This window comes from Pantherophis guttatus, chromosome 1, assembly GCF_059756535.1.
Source record: "Pantherophis guttatus breed Tessera chromosome 1, ASM5975653v1, whole genome shotgun sequence".
In the NCBI taxonomy this organism is placed as follows: domain Eukaryota; kingdom Metazoa; phylum Chordata; class Lepidosauria; order Squamata; family Colubridae; genus Pantherophis; species Pantherophis guttatus.
In genome coordinates, this window is record NC_142063.1 from 103,504,280 (window position 1) to 103,524,177 (window position 19,898).

The following is a 19,898-nucleotide window of genomic DNA, read 5'->3' on the forward strand; positions in this document are numbered from 1 at the left end:
GCCTCCTTCCTTCTCATACACAATGGGTGTGTGTCTGTTTGAGTTTCCATATAACCACGCTATTTTGTTCTGCACATACACACATACAGAAAGTGGTTTAAAGCAAACAGGGCAGTTTTGTTTTCTATGTTTCAGGGTCAAAACCAGCCAACTTTCTTCCCCAAAGCTTAAAAAGAAAACCATTTGCAGGACTATGTTTACACATTTGAAGGGAGAGAAAAAGAAATTCTCCACTGGCGCCCAGATCTCTAAATAAAATAGGTAAAATTCATTTTGCTCCACACTAAGACAAAAGCAATCAGTGCTCTGTATAAACTTCAGGGAGATAAAGATCGCTGAAAATTATTCTTCTGTGTGGTAAAAATACAGTAAAATGGCGGAACGCATTACATTAATCATCACTTATCCAATTACAGGCCTTGGAAATTCCCTGCCTTTTTAACCTTCCCAACCTTTGTATCTGATAAATGACAGCAGACTATTTGAAAAGTAAAATGGATCTCTGTGATGCTAAGGCCAAAAGATATTAAAACAGAAATCACTTTAGTAAAAGCAAGAGATGACTGTGATTGAGCTTTGCTTCACAGGCAGGCTTAGCCTTAAGGCTGATTTGACAAATTTCATAACTAATTTTTTGTTAACTCTGCATTTTAACAAACTAAAAAAATTAAAACTTGCATGATAAAACAAAGATATCTTTTTTCCCCTAATACTGATGAGTTGGGATCTAGAAAACTGTATCTGAAAAATCCTACCAGGCTTGTCTGTTCCCAGCAACATATTAAATAGCAAATATCCATGAGCTATCTGAAGCTGAAAGTTCTTCTTCCTTTTAGAAGGGAGGTGGTTTTTGGAAAAAGAAAAGTCCAAACCAATTTCCTTGGGTTCCTGGTAGTAAGAGGTTATATTAGCAATATTCAAAGCAGTGGTGGGTTTCACATTTTGTTACTATCGGTTCGCTGCACGCACACACGCTTGCTTCGCATGTGCGCACGCCCAGTTCACACATGCGCCTGCCTTCCACGCAAGCACCCGGCTTTCTGTGCATGTGCTTTGCTCCTGTGTGCGCCTTCCGCACATGCACCCTGCCTCAAAAATGTCCCTAAGTAGGATGGCATAGAGGCGGGGCAGGTGGGCAGGCCCACCCGCGATTTCCGCTACCAGTTTGCCTGTCCAAACCGGCTGAATACCACCTCTGATTCAAAGCCATTATTCTTGCTTAATCATTGAAGAGAGGCTACAGGGAAAATCGCAAAAACTATCCCAACTCTTGAGGAAGAAAAACCAACTCAATTAGGGCAAGTTTTAGGAATATCTCCCTTCCCACCTCCTGAATCCTGACCTGGCTAAAGGTCTTTATATCAGGGATGGGAATAGATGCTTCAGATATTCCTCTCTAATGCAGAGATAATGATACTGACAAGTTGATGGGAGATAGGGTCCAGATTGCCCTGCAGTCTCAGAATAATACAAATAGCTCAGATAGGGTTTCACCCAAGCACAAAATCTCTGCTCCCAGTAATGTGTGACTCTATCCCAGGGAAAAGCTTAGTAGAGCATCTGACACACCTGAAGGTGCTATCATAGCTCTGATGATATATAGAGCTACATATCTATATATCTAAAATTAAATTTATTTATGCACACTGACACACACACACACACACACACAGATGCATGGACATACATACACTAAAAATAATGCCACATACTGAAGATGCATTTTCTTTTTTCCATAAATATATGGGCTGCATTTTCTTATTTCTATATTATCTAATGAAAGAATACGAGGACTAGCTGTCAATGCCCATTGTATTACCATTTGAAGGATTCCACTGTAGGACATCAAATACCCAGCATGTGCAACTTCCAGACCAAAGAAATCGATGGATATGATGGAAAGCATAATTAGGAACACCCCTAGGGTTAAAACAAAAACAAAAACCCTTATTTTAGGATAACCAAGGAAATTGTTATTGCGGTTTTTAATGAGACAGAATCAGAACAATCTCACTGAAGGTTATTTTATTGGGAATATCTAGAAGTATATATATCAGGAAAATGTACACAAGAAAACAGTTTGTGTTTAACAGAATCATGCTTTTTACAATAGTTTCCTTTAGGGTTATTATTGTTTTGAAAAATTCCTACCCAGGTGGGAAAGTCAGAGTCTAAATACCAGATTTGTGCAGGAAATTCAAGATATATGTTGAAATAACCTTGGTTTAGACCAGAATACTGTAAACAAGAAAGCTGGGTCTTTGTATATAATGTATATCGTAGCCTTGCTTACAATATAAATAAAGGCAACACTCTAGAATTATGTATTGTTTCCATGACTGAAATAATTATATGAATGGAGAAAATGCATGAAAACACAGGACAATGCTTCTCTGGAGATACTTCCTACAACTTGCAATATGAATCAACAGATAACAACCATACAAATTCAGACTCTAAGGTTAGATCTTGTTCCTAAAATCTTACCATACTGGATCAGCTTTGCATAGAAAAAAAATCCCAGATATACAGGAAAAGTGTTTAATAGTATAATCCTTTAAGAATTCTGTGGAATTGATTTCATTACAAAAATGCTAAAGGAATGAATGCTGAAGTAGGAAAAAAAGATCTTTTGCATTGATGTGTAAGTTTAAATTCCACTGTTATGATTACCTAGCCTTTTTTAACAAAGCGCTATCAGCCTTGACCTAGATTAGGCCTTCAACTGTCCAATTCTCTTACTGGAAATCTTCCAATCCTGCCATTTGTGTCTGGATCTCAAGTTCCATCAGCTGAGTTTTCTAATTCCAATACTGATACACCATTATATTCACGAAATAGGTGGTGGGTAAATCAAAAGTCTGCCATTAAATTCAGTGGAATCAAAATAGCCTGACTTTTTCTTTTCTTTTCATATTTTCATATTAGGAAGCCACTGCATATTGAACTACATCATTATACAGTCTAATCCAATATAATCTACAATGGTTGGGAATGCAGCAAGCTATATTATGACTTGTTTAATTTGCATTTAGATTTGGATTTAGCATGCTGTATAAACCCAGCAATTGTTATGGGGTATGTTATGGGGTAGAAAGCAATCAGTGGATTAACTCAATGTTTAAGTCCAGTCCATGCCTGGACTCTTTAAGTGTTTTACTGATCTTATTTTTAGAGTTGAAACTAGAGAATGAGAAAATGACCTTGAAGGAAATAAACAAGGAAAAACACGATGAGGCTTGCAAGATTGACATCAGCCCTTTGATATAGACTAGATCAGGAAACAGATTCCACTGGAAAAATCAACCATACTTTATTGAGATAAGCTATAAAAAAACATTTTGCATGTCTGATTGTGCTTTACCTCCTTTTCTTCCCAGCACTTAAGAATGTCTCTGCCTCCTTTGCCTACTTAAAAATACCTGCCTCTTTCCCTCAAGCTCATCTTCCTAATGCTCTGAAACTGAACTTCCAAATGGAAAACAAGCTAAAATTTCAATGGCAGCCAGTTGTATGCTGGACCATACAATACAGAGTCACTGCAGTTTTCATTTCTCCTAACAAGGGCACAAGGAAAAATGCTCCTCTTCCTCCCCCTCCTCTTCTTCAAACTACAGTTCAATTTCATCCCTTAAAATCAAAAATACTGTATTCTGAAGGGCCACACTGACAGATGGGGCCTATCTGAGAAAGGTATGGTACAGGAAATCTTAGATATAATCTCAAAGCAATTGCCTAGAGGGCAAAGCAACCGTCATTATGTGTTAAATGCCCCAGTAACTATGTCACATTATATGATTGGCACCTAAATAAATGTATTTTTTTCCCCTGAGACAGAATCACAGAAGATTTTAGTAATCTATTCCCCTACCCCTCAAATCATATATAACTGAAAAATGTTATTCCAAAAATCATAGCACACTCACCTGTAGGAAATACAGAAAGGACTTTGATTAAAAAAACATCCATTACTCCCGGAAGTGTCAACAGTCGAATAATTTCATGGAAGCTAAAAACACTACTGGAATGGGATGCTCCTAGGGTGGGGAAAAGATAAAATATTTTTCAGACAAAGGTAAGCCTTTGAAACAAAATAATATAAAATGTTTTCTAATTATATGGACAATTATGTGCCATGTAGTTGCAGACCAGAGGTGGGTTTCAGGAGGTTCTGACCAGTTCTAGAGAACCGGTAGCGGAAATTTTGAGTAGTTCGGAGAACCGGTAGTAAAAATTCTGACTGGCCCCACCCCCATCTATTCTCTGCCTCCTGAGTCCCAGCTGATTGGGAGGAAATGGAGATTTTGCATGCCCCTGCCTTCCCCTGCCATGTCCACCAAGACACGCCCACCAAGCCATACCCATAGAACCGGTAGTAAAAAAATTTGAAAATTTTTTGAAAAATTTGAAACCCAACCACTGTTGCAGACAAAGTAAATAGTATATAGTAGTAGATGTTGAGACTCTAGGAAGAGTGCAGAGAAGAGCAACAAAGATGATTAGGGGACTGGAGGCTAAAACATATGAAGAACGGCTGCTGGAATTGAGTATGTCTAGATTAATGAAAAGAAGGACTAGGGTTGATTTGATAGCAGTGTTCCAATATTTGAGGGGCTGCCATAAAGAAGAGGCGGTCAACCTATTTTCCAAAGTACCAAACAATGGATGAAAACTAGGAGAGAAGCAACCTAGAACTAAGGAGAAATCTCCTGACAGAACAATTAAGCAGTAGAATTAAGCAGTGGTGGGCGCTCCCATCACTGGAGTTTCTAAGAAGAGACTGAACATTGACAGCCACTTGCCTGAAATGATATAGGATCTCCTGCATGAGGACAGAATTGGACTAAAAAGCCTCCAAAGTCCCTTCCAACTCTGTTATTCTGTTAACATAGTGTGATTTTATGGCAATCTGTTCTGAGAATATTCTGGGATGCTTTTATCATTGCTTGCAGCTACACAGGTTGCCATGTTTTAATGGGCTGGAGATGGAAAGATTAAACTTCTCCTTTTGGTCTTACAGTTCTGTCCAACAACCCCAATGCCTGTAATTAGTTTTAGAAAAAGCTGATTTTAGAATATGCTGTGCTGTTTCCCCATCTCTTTCCCTTTGGACAGGTTAAGAATTTTGAAAGAAAGTATGGATATTTTCATAAAATTCTATGCTCAATACAAGCCAGATGTCAAGGCAATATTCAATAGCTCTACTTTTATTTCCCTATATTATGTCATATGATGAAAAAGCAGGAGGCTACTGATTTTAAAATCTTTATTAGGGCAAATCTTTACTGTGACCCAAGATCACAAAAGTAGTATCCTTGAATTCTTCACTCTACCTTTCTTTGAGCAGGTTGGTAAAACAAGCTTAAAAAAGCACACAAAGGGACAAGAAGGGGAAAAAAAGGTCATCTCAGGCCTGAATCTGCATTTAGTCATAAAGCAGTCTTGAGATAATTTATGGGAATCAGCTGCAGATATTCAAATTGGACCGTACTATATTCTCAAGCAGCTTCAGATCATATCCATGGGCTGCTGGGATGAAGAAACAAATCATATCCTTTTTTTAGTCTGCAATGTGTGAAGGACACCAACTCAAGGGAGTCCAGCCTACTTACTGCTGGGGTAAATACTTTAGCATAACACTGCTCGCATGTATATCTACCAGCCAGTTAAGGTTTTCAATACATTAAAGCCAGCATTTTTCCCCACAAGGAGCAAAACAAAGTAATCACACTTCCACCTACCTTGGGATTAAGCTGAATTTCCCTAAACTCCTACTATGCAGCTGAAATGGAAAGCAATCATAGCCTAATTGAAAGAATGCTCACAGAGCCCCAAATGGTTTTAGTTCAGACTTTCAGGCTGAAATATTTTGGGTTTCCCTCTCCCTTCTTAAAGCTCAGATGTGGCAGGAACTCACCCTGTTGTACTTCATTTCTCTCGGACTGTGGCTTTGTCTGGGAAGGAATACAAAGAAGGGCCATCAGGGCACAGGCAAGGTATCCAGCTATTGCAACATAGCAAGGAACAGCAACACTGCAAATAGAGAAGAGATAAATGGAACTACTGTGTAATGAATCCTCAGGTAGGAGCACAGTGGGAGACCCTTTTTCCTTATGTTTTCACCAGAGGGGGGTTTCAGCAGGTTCTGTCCTGTTCTGGAGAATCGGTAGCGGAAATTTTGAGTAGTTCAGAGAACCGGTAGTAAAACTTCTGACTAGCCCCATCTATTCTCTGCCTCCCGAGTCCCAGCTGATTGGGAGGAAATGGTGATTTTGCAGTAACCTTCCCCTGGATTGGGGAGGGAGTGGAGATTTTACAGTATCCTTCCCCTGCCACGTCCACCAAGCCACACCCACAGAACCGGTAGTAAAAATTTTGAAACCCACCCCTGGTTTTCACCCTTAAAAGCTTTCTTTTTTTGAGTGGGGAAAGAAAAGAAAACAAGTAAATGACTGAAGTTAAGATGGCGATGAAAAAATAACTGTATGACCGGTCGTCCCAATTACAAGCTTCGCAGGTCTGTAAAGCAAAGGAAAACTGAAGTAAGGCCATAAGAACAGTTGCGATTTCACTTAGTGACTGCTCCAATTAATGACTGATCCCAATTGTGCTCATTAAACAAGTACTACCTATAGAAGAATCTGTGACTTACCTAGGATTATAATTGGGAAAAGAGAATGTCTGAACATCATTCTGTAAATGGGGTAAGGTGACAGTTTTCATGTGAATTTGCTATGCACACGATATGCATTTATTTCAGTGCTGTACACTGAGCTCTTAATTCAGTTGCATGTGAGGGGGGAGGTTAAGGCTGTAATTCCTAATATTAATTAATAAACTCAACATTGTTGAACTGAGTGGGCCTCATTTATTAGCAAACATATTTAGAACAGTGCAAATTTGAGCTCAAGATTTCAAACTTATCGTAACCCTAATTCTGCTTTATATTAGAGCAGATTTCTAACTGTTATCCTGATAGATTCTAATAAACATACTGGGGCTGGATTGACACATCACACAATAGCTATACTGTGGTATGTTTAATTTTGGTTTAGCATGTTCTGAGAACATAGTCCCTGTTGATAGCTTACTTTATTGAGGGAACAGTGGCTTATTTAGTAAGATTAAACATGGTTTATTTGCACTATATGTGGCTCAACCCTGTGCTTATGATTTTACTGTAACTGAAAAATTCCTGTTTCACTTGGTTCTGATAAATATTTCCGCTGATCTTTATTTAGCATAAAACAGGCTTGTGTTTACATTTTATATTACATGCACTAATGCAAAACAAACAACGAAATGCCAAATGCCAATTATAAATAGGAAGAAGGAAGTTCAAATCCTAAATCTTTTCTTAACGGCAGTCCAAAAGAAAAAGAAAAGAAAAAGAAAAAAGTTTTGAGAAACAACTTGGCAAACAGTATTTCTTTTCATGGCTTTTAGAATTATGGGAATTGAATTCAATACTTCTGAAAGTTACCATGGTTGAAGAAGATTGAATCAGTTCCTCTCACCTTATATGAGAATTTGCCTTAGCATTGGTGACACCTATTGCATTCTAAGTCTTTGCAAATGTTGGATGTTCAATGCTGCTGTAACATTCCCTTGATTCCTTGTTCCAGTGGAGAGATCCTTAACAGAATAACAGTATTGGATGGGAGCTTGGAGGTCTTTTAATCCAACCTCCTACTCAAGAAGGAAACCCTTATATCAGGGGTGTCAAACTCAAGGCCTGGGGGCTGGATCTGGCCTGCGGGGTACTTAGATCTGGCCCGTGGGGATACCCTGGAAACAGTAAAGGACTGGCCCGTGGGGCCCCTGCCAGCAAAAACGGAGTTCAGGAGGCCACATGTGGCCCTCCCGAGCTCCATTTTCCCTGGCAGAGGATTGCAGGAGGCTGTTGCAGCTGAAAATGGAGCTTGGGAGCCGTCTTCTCTGGCAGAGCACTCGGGCCACTACAGGCGCCCCCGACACGAGTGATGTCGAGCTGGCCATGCCCCCCCTGGCCACGCTCCAAGGTCAAACACAACCCTGATGCAGCCCTCAATGAAAATGTCAACTCGCGAAGCTTTCCTGACCTGCACCCGAGTTGCCATAAGCAGGGGGATGGGAAATCGTGCCTTGCAGCTGCACCAAGAATTCACATCTCAGTCAAAACAAAAAACATCCTAGCTGCCCGAAGTCAAGGCCATCTCCATGGAGACTCACAACGACTGGTGGGAGTGACTTCTATAACCCACGAAATTGCTTCATTGGGGAATGTGCCTGGTGACACACCTTGGGGGGAGGGGGCAACAAGGTCAGAGGCAAGGTGCAAACTGGGTGAAGTCAGAATTGGCTTCACTTAGTTCATGCCGACATGGCGCTCCTAATAAACAATTGGATTTTTCTTGCAAAATGGCTTGGGGCTCTTACTTTTATTAGGGCATCGGTCGGAACCCTGACAGAAATCGAGTTTGATACCCCTGCCCTATACCATTTTAAGTCAGATAGAAGTGTTGCTTTACTGGCATCAAAGATTTGTATTGCTGCTAAAACAAGATAGTTAAGCTTGGTAAAGTATATAATGAAGAACTTCAAAGGCAACATATATAGTACAATGGCTGGAGAGAGAAATTTGAAAAGTCTAGAGTGTCGGAATGTCTGCTTATATGATAATTAGATCAACTTAAAAAAAAAAAACCTCAAGCAAAGAAACATTTCAACAAACTGAAATCTTCTAAAGTAAGGTCAAACCAATACATTCTAGATGTCATGAGCCGCAAAATGAATTAATTAATTTCTTGCACTTTCCAGTTTGAGCAGGAGAAAGAGATAACTAGTCTATCTGTCTATCACTTCAGCACTGAACTTGTTTTAATTTGCCTGATATGAGTCTAGAGTTTAATTTGTAAATATTTTATGTGGCTTGTATTACTTAGATTGGAATATAATTGTATAAATAAAATAAAACCAGTAGAAATGAAAGCAGGGGCTCTATAAAGCTAAATATTTAAGGATCTCAGAAATACAAATTGGAGGCTCATAAAAATATTCTAGCCCCACTCAACTTTTTTCAGTCTTAATTGTATAATGAAACAGAAAGCAGACTGCACAGCCACTGAACATTCAATTTAGAGAACAATGTTATACTACAGTCTGCGATTTCCACTATCATGTCTCATGTTAATAAATCTTGACTTTATCAATATGTTGGAATTTTCAGAAGCAAATTCTATTTCTATTTCTAAATGTGAGTTGGACAAATTACCCCAGAAAATCTCAGATTTTCAGATTCACATACTGTACAATATACTTAAGTATCCAATCTTTAATAGTACATGGGAGCAAAAATAATGTGATCAAAATTTTTAAATCTTTTCAGTATTGTAAAAAAGGGAATGCTTTCAGCATTCCTGTCTAAAGAAAAAAAACCTATTTCCATTCTATTTCCATGAGTGGGATCTGGAGTTGTTGTATTTACTTTAGGTTTAAGTGTTAGGTGTTAGCTTTCATTATATCATCATCTCTTCCTTTGCCTACAGCCTCCCTGGTTTCCCCTGCTTGTGGAATATTTGCTTTCACAAGCGAATATATCAGAAGACAACTCTTTCAATTAAACTTTTTGCATTGTTGCAGAATGATGGAGAGACGTATGTAACTGAAAAAAGCAACAACAGTTATGGTAAGACAGCAATAAGGACATCAAGTTAAGATGGTGGCTGCAACCATGTGATCACCCTGTAGGTCCTAGGCCAGAAAGGACCATGGCCCAAACTTTAGGTGATCTGCCAAAAGCTACTAAGCATACTGCAAAGTATCCATTAACTCAGAAAAATGGGAGAAACACCCAGGGTTTGAACTCTGAAGCACAGATATATAAAAAGGACTGTGGGTTCTTTGTACTAGGCAGTGCAAAGCACACTAAGTACTTAATCTTCAAAAAGCAGAGTATCATTGCGTAGGTTTCATTCTTGCCTACAATACAGAGTCTAGCCAGGAGGAGCCTTGCGTCTGAGCCAGGAGTGGGTTCTACTTACCTTTACTACCAGTTCGCAACGGGAGCGCGCACATGCACTCCAGTGGTAGGTTTCAAAATTTTTTACTAACAGTTCTGTGGGTGTGGCTTGGTGGGCGTGGCATGGTTTGGTGGGCATGGAAGGGGAAGGTTACTGCAAAATCCCCATTTTCTCCCGATCAGCTGGGACTTGGGAGGCAGAGAATAGATGGGGGAGGGGCCAGTCAGAATTTTTACTACCAGTTCTCCGAACTATTCAAAATTTCCGCTACTGGTGCTCCAGAACTGGTCAGAACCTGCTGAAACCCACCTCTGGCGCACTCGCTTCACTCTTGTGAGCGCTTGAGTTTCTGCTTCTGCGTCCATGATGACATCTGGGTGGGTGGGCGGAGCCTCCCACTGCTTTTACTACCAGTTCGCAAGAACTGGACCGAACTGGGAGCAACCCACCACTGATCTGAGCCTTCTGCCATATCAGGCCTCTCCCTGAAAAAGGACTACTGTCTAGAGTGGTGAGATTCAAATCTGACACAGAATTTTGCAGAGCAACATCTATTCAAAAACATTACAAAATACATCCTGGAGCTTGTAGAAAAGAGTGTCCTCTTTGACAAACAGAATAAACTATTTGGAAATTAGAGGAGTGATCTGTTGTCAAACCTGGTTGAATACAGTGGTGTTTTGCTTCTCTCTAGTTCCCATAAATTCTGAATGGCATTTGCCTTTCCAGTACTTGCAATGGCCATGCTATTCATATGCAGGTAGTCCTCGGCTTACAACTACAGTATTTGTTCTTTGATCATTTAAAGTTACAACACTATAGGTCAGTGATGGCTAACCTTTTTGTCATCGCATGCCAGGAGAGGGGGGGCGGGGAAGGGTCGTGCGCGCACGTGCCCACGTGCATGTGTGTGCAACCCCCTCCCCCCTCCCCCTGCCCCCGCTCCTGGCACATGATGGCCTGGTAGGCCCGTTTTTCTTTCTTACCTGGCTCCAGATCCTCTCTGTGTATCTGGGAACGGCGAAAACAGCCTTTCCCGCTCCCTTGGAGGCCCTACGGAGGCTGAAAAGGCCCATTTCCCAACTCCCGGTGGGACGAAGTGACATTTTTTGCTGTCCCCAGCCTCCAGAACCTCTCTAGGAGTCTGTAGGAGCCACTCTAGGAGTCTGTAGGAGCCTCTCTAGGAGTCTCTGGAGGCTGGGGACAGGAAAAAACGTCACTTCCTGTCCCACCGGGAGTGGGGAAATGGGCCCTTTGAGCCTCCGTAGGGCCTCCAAGGAAGTGGGAAAGGCTGTTTTCGCCGTTCCCAGATACACAGAGAGGATCTGGAGCCAGGTAAGAAAGAAAAACAGGCCTTCCCCACCCCCCCCCAGGCCCTCCAGAGGCAGGAAACAGCCTGTTTCCCTACTTCTGGTGGGCCCAGAAGGCCCGAAAATCAGCTGGCCAGCGCGCGCATGCGCCCCAGAGCTGAGCTGGTGTGCCTACTAATATGGCTCCGTGTGCCACCTGTGGCACGCGTGCCATAGGTTCGCTATCACTGCTATAGGTAGTCCTTGATTTGCAACCACAACTGAGCCCAAAATGTATGTTGTTAAGTGAGAATTTGTTAAGTGTGTTTTGTCCCATTTTACAACATTTCTGGCCACAGTTGTTAAGTGAGTCACTGCAGTTGATAAATTAGTAAACTGGATAATTAGTAAACTGGACGTTAAGTGAATCTGGATTTCCCATGGATTTTGTTTGTCAGAATGTCGCAAAAGGGGATTCCAGGACCCTGGGATGCTGCAATGGTCATAAGTATGAACCAGCCAAGCATCTGAATTTGGATCACATGATCATGGGGATGCTGCAAAGGTTATAACTGTGAAAAATGGTCATAAGTCACTTTTTTCAGTGCTGTTGTAACTTTGAACAGTCACTAAAGGAACTGTTGTAAGTGGAGGACTACCTGTACTGAAAAAAAAATAACTGATGACCTTTTTTCACACTTACGTCCTTTATAGGTTCCCCATAGTCGTATGATCAAAATTTGGGGGTTTGGCAACTGGGATGTATTTATGAAAGCTGCACTGTCCTGGGACCACATAATCACAATTTGTAACTTTCCCAGCCAGCATCTGACAAGCAATGTCAAAGGGGGGGAAGTCAGATTTGCTTAAGGACGCACGATTCACTTAACAACTGCAGCAATTTGCTTAACAGCTGTGGCCAAAATGGTTGTAAAATGGGGCAAAACTCCCTTGCTTAGTAATAAAATTTTGGACTCACTTGTGGTTGTAAGTTGAGGACTAGCTGGATATCTTTTTTTTTTTTAGGAAAGGGTTATTTTTTTTCCTTTCTGGATTTTTTTTTTTAGGTATTTAGGAGTCTTATGAAGCCTGTGTCATTTTATCCACCCAGATACAGAGATCAAAAAAAGGTCTCATGTTGACACATATTTTACTGCCATGTACATTCAAGGAAAGTTAATATTGACTCCCTTCCCAAGTCAGCTGGCACAGCTTTCATCTTATTGGCAGATCCCATTCCTTATCAGTTATGCAGGAAACCCAACTGCAATGACCGATGATTGTGTTTGCAGTCTCTGGCAAAGATTGTTCTGGAGATTATAAAGGTACTTAATGACAGATTGGCTTTCAGAAGAAGCATAGCTGATTATGGACATACCAGAGTCTTTGTGTTTGAATACTGGGCAATCTCTCCAGCCATTTAAAAATAGAAAATGACTCAGGTATACGGTTTCCATAGGGGTGTGAGTATCTGAGAGAGTGTGTGCAACCAAGAGAAAAATCTATCCTTTGGCAAGCAGAGTTGAGTTTTAAAAGTTAGCATTCCTTTCAAAGGGACAGAGATTTGCTTCAGATGAGGAGAAATGAGCAGCATGTGTTTAACCCACTGGTAATGGATAACCATCTGAAATTAATAACCATGGTCTTGAAAGTAAAGCAGCTGCAAGGCACAACTCTTAAAGTTGCCAAGGTTGGTTACCCCGGTTTATAAATTGCTTATCCATGCTATGACCTTCTGCGGCCAGCAACAGCTCCCCATCGTCCGGTGCGTTCCCACAGAGAGGACCTACTCGGGATGCCATTGGCCAGACAGTGTCGGCTGGCGACCCCTAGGGAGCGGGCCTTCTCTGTGGGCGCACCTACCCTCTGGAATCAGCTCCCCCTGGAGCTCCGGATGGCCCCCGACCTTCGCTCTTTCCGCCGCGAACTAAAAACGTGGCTATTTCGCCTGGCCGGCCTGGACTGATGAGAGTTTTAAAATGGATTTTAATTGATTTTAGGGATTTTATGTGTAACTTTTAACCCGGAGTTTTTGTTTTATTTTTCTGTTTTATTGTTGTGAGCCGCCCTGAGTCTTCTCGGAGAAAGGGCGGCATATAAGTCTAAACAAATAAATAAATAAAATAAATAAATGTTAGTTGGGCAAGAACTACCATGGTCTGGGTTACCAGATTCATAGGTTGCCCTGATTGGAAGAAAAAACTCCCACATGAGAAATCCAGATTTGTTACAGTGAGGTAATTTTGGCATAAATGTGGCTCCAAAAACTTTTTTTTTAATTTATTTATTTATTTATTTATTTATTTAGTCAAGCATGTATTTTATGACAGATACAAGTGTAGACATAATTATAAATACTTAGTAAACATAATTATAAATACTTATCACTTAGAAACCGGAGTGATAAGTCTAAGGACAGCAGGGAGAAACAATATTCTCATGCAATTTTTAAACTAAAAAAATAACAACAGCCAATTCAAAGTTCTAATTCAAGGCACAGAATGACCAGACTCAAATTATGCTACTTTGGACACATGCAAAGGTCCAGCCCCCTGGGAAAGGAAAGAGAAGAAGAAGGATGGCCACAGCAAGGTGAAAAGCAATGGGTGTTGTTGGAAGAAATATCCATCTGGTTCAGTTCCAAGTGGAGAGAAAGACACTGGAAACATGGGGGCTGATTGGAAAGATGGTTTATTGATAGATAGGACCACATGGGTTTGAGGCCTTGGTGCAGCTGAACACATGGAGTGAGGGTTATTTATACTCTCTCTTGGGCCTTGCCTTTGAGCTTCCTGTTCCTGTGGCAAGAGCATGTGTTCTAGTGGTTGCTGTAGTCAGACTCCCATGTGGCCATGGGGGGTCAGTTTGTCTGAATCAAGTTTGAAGCCTGCTGGGTGATGCAATGAAGAGGATTGTGTTCTGAAAGGGTGTTGGGCCATTCTTATTGTGTCTTAATGGCTTTCCTGGTTTGGATCTTGAGTGAGGGCTGATCTTACCATTCTACCTAAATCTGCCTTTGTTCAAAATATTGTGTCCTGAATGGATTACCAAATCTGCATTTCTAAAAGCTGCATCCTCAGTTTAGTATCTGCTTGGGGGCAGGGAACTGTGGCTCTGAGTTTCTGTCTCCCTTAAGATTTCTGTTTCTCTTTTAGGGGAAATATAATACTCTGCCTTTTTAAATATTTCTCAAAGTATTTCATTCTTCTAGGAGAGGGGTGGGTGCTAACTTTCTACAGCGTAACATTGAGAGACTTGAAAGAACAAGCTAGAGATGAAACATCACGCAGAAAATCCATGTGGTTGCTAGGAGTCAAAAATGACGATGGCACATCAATCAATCAAGATATTGCATAAGGATATTTCTGCACTCGAACATGCAACCTTCCCTGTATGTCATGAGCTATTCACAATTACATTCCAGCATTTCTTGCATTAGAATTCCCCAACCCCTGAGCCATAGACCGGCACTGGTCCATGGCCTGTTAGGAACCTAGGCTGCACAGCTGGAGATGAGCAGAGAGTAAGCAAGTGAAAATGAAAGCATCGCCCTCCCGGTCCATGGAAAAAATGTCTTCCACGAAACTGATCCCTGGAACCAAAACGGTTGGGGACCACTGTTTATATCATTAGCATTTCCTGATCAGAATCAAAGAGAGTTATTATTTGCAACTATTAGAAGAGAAGGGGGAGGCTGATTTGCTAATTATACGCTGGAGGATCATACGCTGGAATAACTTCAATTCCAGAAAGAATTGGCTCAGATTTATAACTTAAATGGCAAGACCTCACATTTGAAAAATCTAATTTGTTTTCCTCTAAAACCCCTAGGTCTGCCTACCAAAGTTAAAGCAGCAGAGTGACAGCAGAAACTGCCTCTGAGTTCAGGATGATAACAAATTAATTAATTGTCAGATAATGTTTACTTCTAATATAACTGTGTAACTGTTTTTATATATGAACATATATATCCTCCTCATTATCCCATCTTTTCTGACATCCTCCCCAAAGTGAGAAGACCATTGACGCAAGTGACTATTTCAAGAAAAAAATTGTGGATTTTCAGAAAAATTGAGGAAGAGAAAATGAAACAGATCTTACTTTTCTGAAGTTGAAGGTGATGTGTTTCTCTCTTGCTCTGTATTATTCCTTCATTATGTAAACAGAGATTAGTTAGGAAAACATTTTACTCTGCTTCCCATAAAGTTTTGCTAATTATCCACTGGAGTATTAGCCTGTGTTTAGGGATGCTATCTGCTAAATGTCATCCTGATTACAGATCACACCAGGGGGATCCTGCCTTGTAACACAGACATAGTTCTCTGAAGTCCTCTCCTAAGATAAACCATGGAGTCTGAATCATGAGCATTTGTGTACAAAGCTGGATGTGATACGTAAAGGACTGAATTAAGCCAGACTGATGTAAGCGGAAATATTTTTAAACAGGCACGTACCAACCATTTCCTATTTTGCACAGACCAAAAAATCTACGACAGTTGGCCCAAAAATATTTACATTGTAAAAGTTGTTTTGAATACTACAACCGTTCATTCTGTAGCACCCAAAGGAGATGGCGTGGGGAGTGGTTGGAGAGAGAAGACTATTTGATATGGGTTTTTTGGGAGGTAACCAAAAAAGCACCCACCTTTATCTCCCTTGAAACACTGCCTTGAAACGCTCCCTTGAAACTAATTGTCAATTAGTTTGCAAGGCCAAACGGAGCACAGAGTCAAACGGACTTCTCAGAAGTTGAATTGACTATATGAACTAATTGCTTCCTGCAAAGGCTCATGTCCCTTTGCTCCTCTTTTATGTCTTATGGGAAGGGCCGATCATCTCCAAGCCTTACTCCCAACTCGCCCTTTTTTAAATTGTTCTTGCCTTCTGGCAGCTCTGCGCATGCGCACACTGGGAACAGGCTCACACTGTTCTTCTGTCTCGCTGATGTCAGATTCTGGAGGCTCCGGAGGCAGCACATAACTACCAGATGGCCCTGGCCCTCCTCTGCCTCCGACGCAGAGCCATCATCCGAGCCTTCCCCAGACTCCAGGACTGGCCCATGTTCCTCCCCAACCTCCTCACTGTCCAAATCTGCTGCCAGCTCTGCTGGCCGCTGGTGGGCCACAACAACTTATGACCGTTGCTGTTTTGCGACCTTCTGACAAGCAAAGTCAATGTGGGAGCTAGATTCACTTAATAACCGGGTTACTAACTTACCGACTGCAGTGATTTGCTTAACAACTGTGGCAAGAAAGGTCGTAAAGTGAATCGTAAAACTCATTTAACAAATGTGTCACTTAACAACAGAAATTTGGGTCTCAATTGTGGTTGTAAGTCGAGGACTACCTGTATGCATATTTTTAATAATCATGAGTAATATATTTACATTTCATATTGTACATTATATGAATTGATAGGTTTATTTGCACAGACATATCAATGCTCTTTTTAATTTAACTTTTTAATTCTCCTTTTTTTTAATTCCCCCTTCTTTATTTCAATTTCCTTGACACAATTTTATCTTTTTTCCCAAATGTTGTGTTTTAGTTAATATTTGAAATGTGTTTAAAATTTTATGTATATTTGTTATTCTGGTGTCGTTTTGCAAGCAACTGAAAAACTTCAGTAATTTCACTTCTAAAATAAAGGCAATTTAATTGTAGTGCTATGTAAATTTCCTTTTCTTAAGTATACTTCAAAACAAAATTAAAATCTCTACAAATTAGCCATGATTAATCTTAATGTGTCTTTTTATATGCTGTTGCTATTTGTGCTTTCAGGAATTACAGCAAATTAATGCATTCAAATTTCCTTCACCAGCTGCTGATTCTTGTCCAGATGAAGAAGAAACAGCTTAAGAGTTTCCAGAATATAAAGAGGGTTTGTTTGCAGCATCCGTTATGTCATTGCTTAGTGATGCAAATGTCAGCCTCATGGGAGGACACAGAAAAAAGCTTTTCACATCTCTGCCTCATTCTGGATTATTCTCTCTCTAGTAGCTCTTTGATCTATATGCATATTAGTTCCTGCTGCCAAAGGGCAGAGAATTTATTCTGTAGAAAAAAACAAATCCTTCCTCAATGGGGGTGGCATGGAGGCAACCTTCAGAAATGAATGCTTACCAGCCAGACAATATGTTCTAGAGGCCACCAGACGGTTACAGCTTTGCTTACAGGGAAAGTATAACAGAGTTGGAAGGAACCTTGGAGGTCTTCTAGTCCAACCCACTGCTCAAACAGGAGACCCTGCCATGTGAGACAAATGGCTGTCCAATCCCTTTTAAAAAACCTCCCTTGATGGAGTACCCACAACTTCTGAAGGCAAGCTGTTCCATTGATTAATTGTCCTCGCTATCAGGAAATTTCTTCTTAGTTCTAAACTCCTTCTCTCCTTGATTAGTTTCCATCCATTGCTTTTTGTCCTGTCTTCAGGTAGTTTGGAGAATAGGTTGACCCTCTCTTCTCTGTGACAGCTCCTTAGATGGTGGCACACTGCTATCATGTCACTCCTAGTCCTTTTTGTTAGACTTTTGTTAGACATACCCAGTTCCTGCAACTGTTCTTAACAATTTGCAATTCCCTAATCAACTTTGGTGCTCTTCTCTGCACTCCCCTGAAATTTTGCATCAGTGTGCATAGGAAATGATGCTATTGAATTCATAATTGTTTTCTACTTGGCTGCACCAAATAAATCAAAAGGAAACCTGTACTGCTTGGATTCTAAACCAATCGCAAAGGATATTATTGAAAGTTGCAGTCTAAAACTTGTTTGGAAGTGACTTTGAATCTGATCGGGGTCTTGTGTCAGAATGAAGGGCGAATTCAGGGCTGGTTCCTTAGCTGACAGATGTCAAAAAAGGAACAGTGCCCCTTGCCCCTTCCATGTCAAGATATTTGGACTAGTTTACTTTACAGTAGCAGTGACTTCTACAACAGCATTAAATAAAAACTAACTAGCACTTTGCAGCTTTTTCATGACGTCCACAATCAGTGGCCTTAGTCAGGGATCCCAATTTATTCCTGGTAAGGTCACTTATCAAGGGCTGGGGGAAGGCAGCATAAATATAGCTCATAATTAAGTACACTTTTCATCAGATAAATCCCAAATAGCCACCTCATATGACTTGTAAAACTCACACTAGCAATGAACAGCTGGCCTTTCTAAATTCCCCACCCCCCTTTATCTTTTGGAACCATTTCAGATGCAGTTGCTGTGGGCATAAGGCTTCCATTGACTGAATGTTATCTCAGATGGAAAGGAATGAAGATATAATTGCTGTGACGCTGTGCCCAGCTTAGACTGATTGCAGAAAGGAAACTGGCTGGACATGACCTGGCTTGCTTTGCCTTATTTGTGGGACAGGATATTATATCACAGAAAAGTCCTCTGCACCCCACACCCCAAGGATCAATGATGACAGGAACTGGCTTTCTATGTCACTAATCATAACATGCAAACATTCCCTGTTGCAGAGCAGATGCAATTGTTCTTTCTTTTCAAGCACTAGGAGAGAGTACCTAATTTTGCAGTCCGAAAACTGCAAACCAAATCGGATGTTTGTAGGGTCACAAAATTTTCAGCATGCTGGGTTATTTTGATATCTTCTCCATTCACTTTTAATTTCAATCTTTTATTGAACTTTTACGGCATTTTGTGCTTACCCAACTAGATCCAACTTTAACATTTTACTGAAAACTGTTGGAGATGGGGAGTGGTGTATGGTAACATGAACGTCCTGTGAAATAGATTAGGCAGTTTGGCTCACTGACATGTGCTAAAGTCATTTTTTGATATCATAAGAAGTGAATAGCAATAGCACTTAGACTTATATAACTCTTCACAGTGTTTTACAGCCCTCTCTAAGAAGTTATAGAGTCAGTATATTGCCCCCCAAAATCTGGGTCCTCATTTTACCCACCTCGGAAACATGGAAGGCTGAGTCAACCTCGAGCTGGTGAGGATTGAACCCCTGGCAGTCGGCAGAATTAGCCTGTGATGCTGCATTCTAACCACTGCTCCACTGCTCTTTGCCATATTTCAGCCACATTTTATGGAATGAACCATGATGCTAGTTAATTCAATAAGGGTAGTCTAAGCACCCTGTTATTAACACAGCTGCCTGCAATTACTGCTGGTTCGAATCTCTCCAAGGCTCAAGGTTGACTCAGCCTTCCATCCTTTCTAAGGTAGGTGAAATGAGGACCCAGTTTGTGGGGGCAATAAGCTGACTTTGTATAAAATATACAAAAGTATGAAGGCTATTGCTTAACGCATTGTAAGCCGCCCTGAGTCTCCGGAGAAGGGCGGCATATAAATCAAATAAAAAAAAAAAAAGTTACTAAGCCACTGAAGATTGGCTGAGTTTTTGTTTGACACAATATGTAAGTTTTAGCATTGAATTCTCAATTTCCCTCATAATCAGATTAGGTTATTGTGTTGTGATCCAACCTCTATAGAGTGATTCGGATCTTAGAAGGATGAGCCTATGAAGAGGGATCCTGTCAGTTGCCATTTTAAGAGTCACTAGCAATCTCTGAAAAAACTGTTCAAGTTATTGCCTAAAGAGCAAAGCAAAAATATGGGATTTCCCCCCTCCCTAGACACAAAT

At 40.7% G+C, this 19,898-nt stretch overlaps 1 protein-coding gene across 1 annotated transcript in view; it reads right to left on the minus strand.

The window, feature by feature from the left end:
* The window catches only part of SLC67A1 (solute carrier family 67 member 1), a 69,968-nt gene that overhangs the window by 24,809 nt on the left and 25,261 nt on the right, over positions 1–19,898 (minus strand). The window contains exons 5-7 of the mRNA XM_034418627.3: positions 5,918–6,033; positions 3,927–4,037; positions 1,820–1,920 (exon numbers count right to left, since the gene is read on the minus strand). Coding sequence (XP_034274518.3) covers positions 1,820–1,920; positions 3,927–4,037; positions 5,918–6,033 — 328 coding nt within the window. The remainder of the gene's footprint in view (positions 1–1,819; positions 1,921–3,926; positions 4,038–5,917; positions 6,034–19,898) is intronic.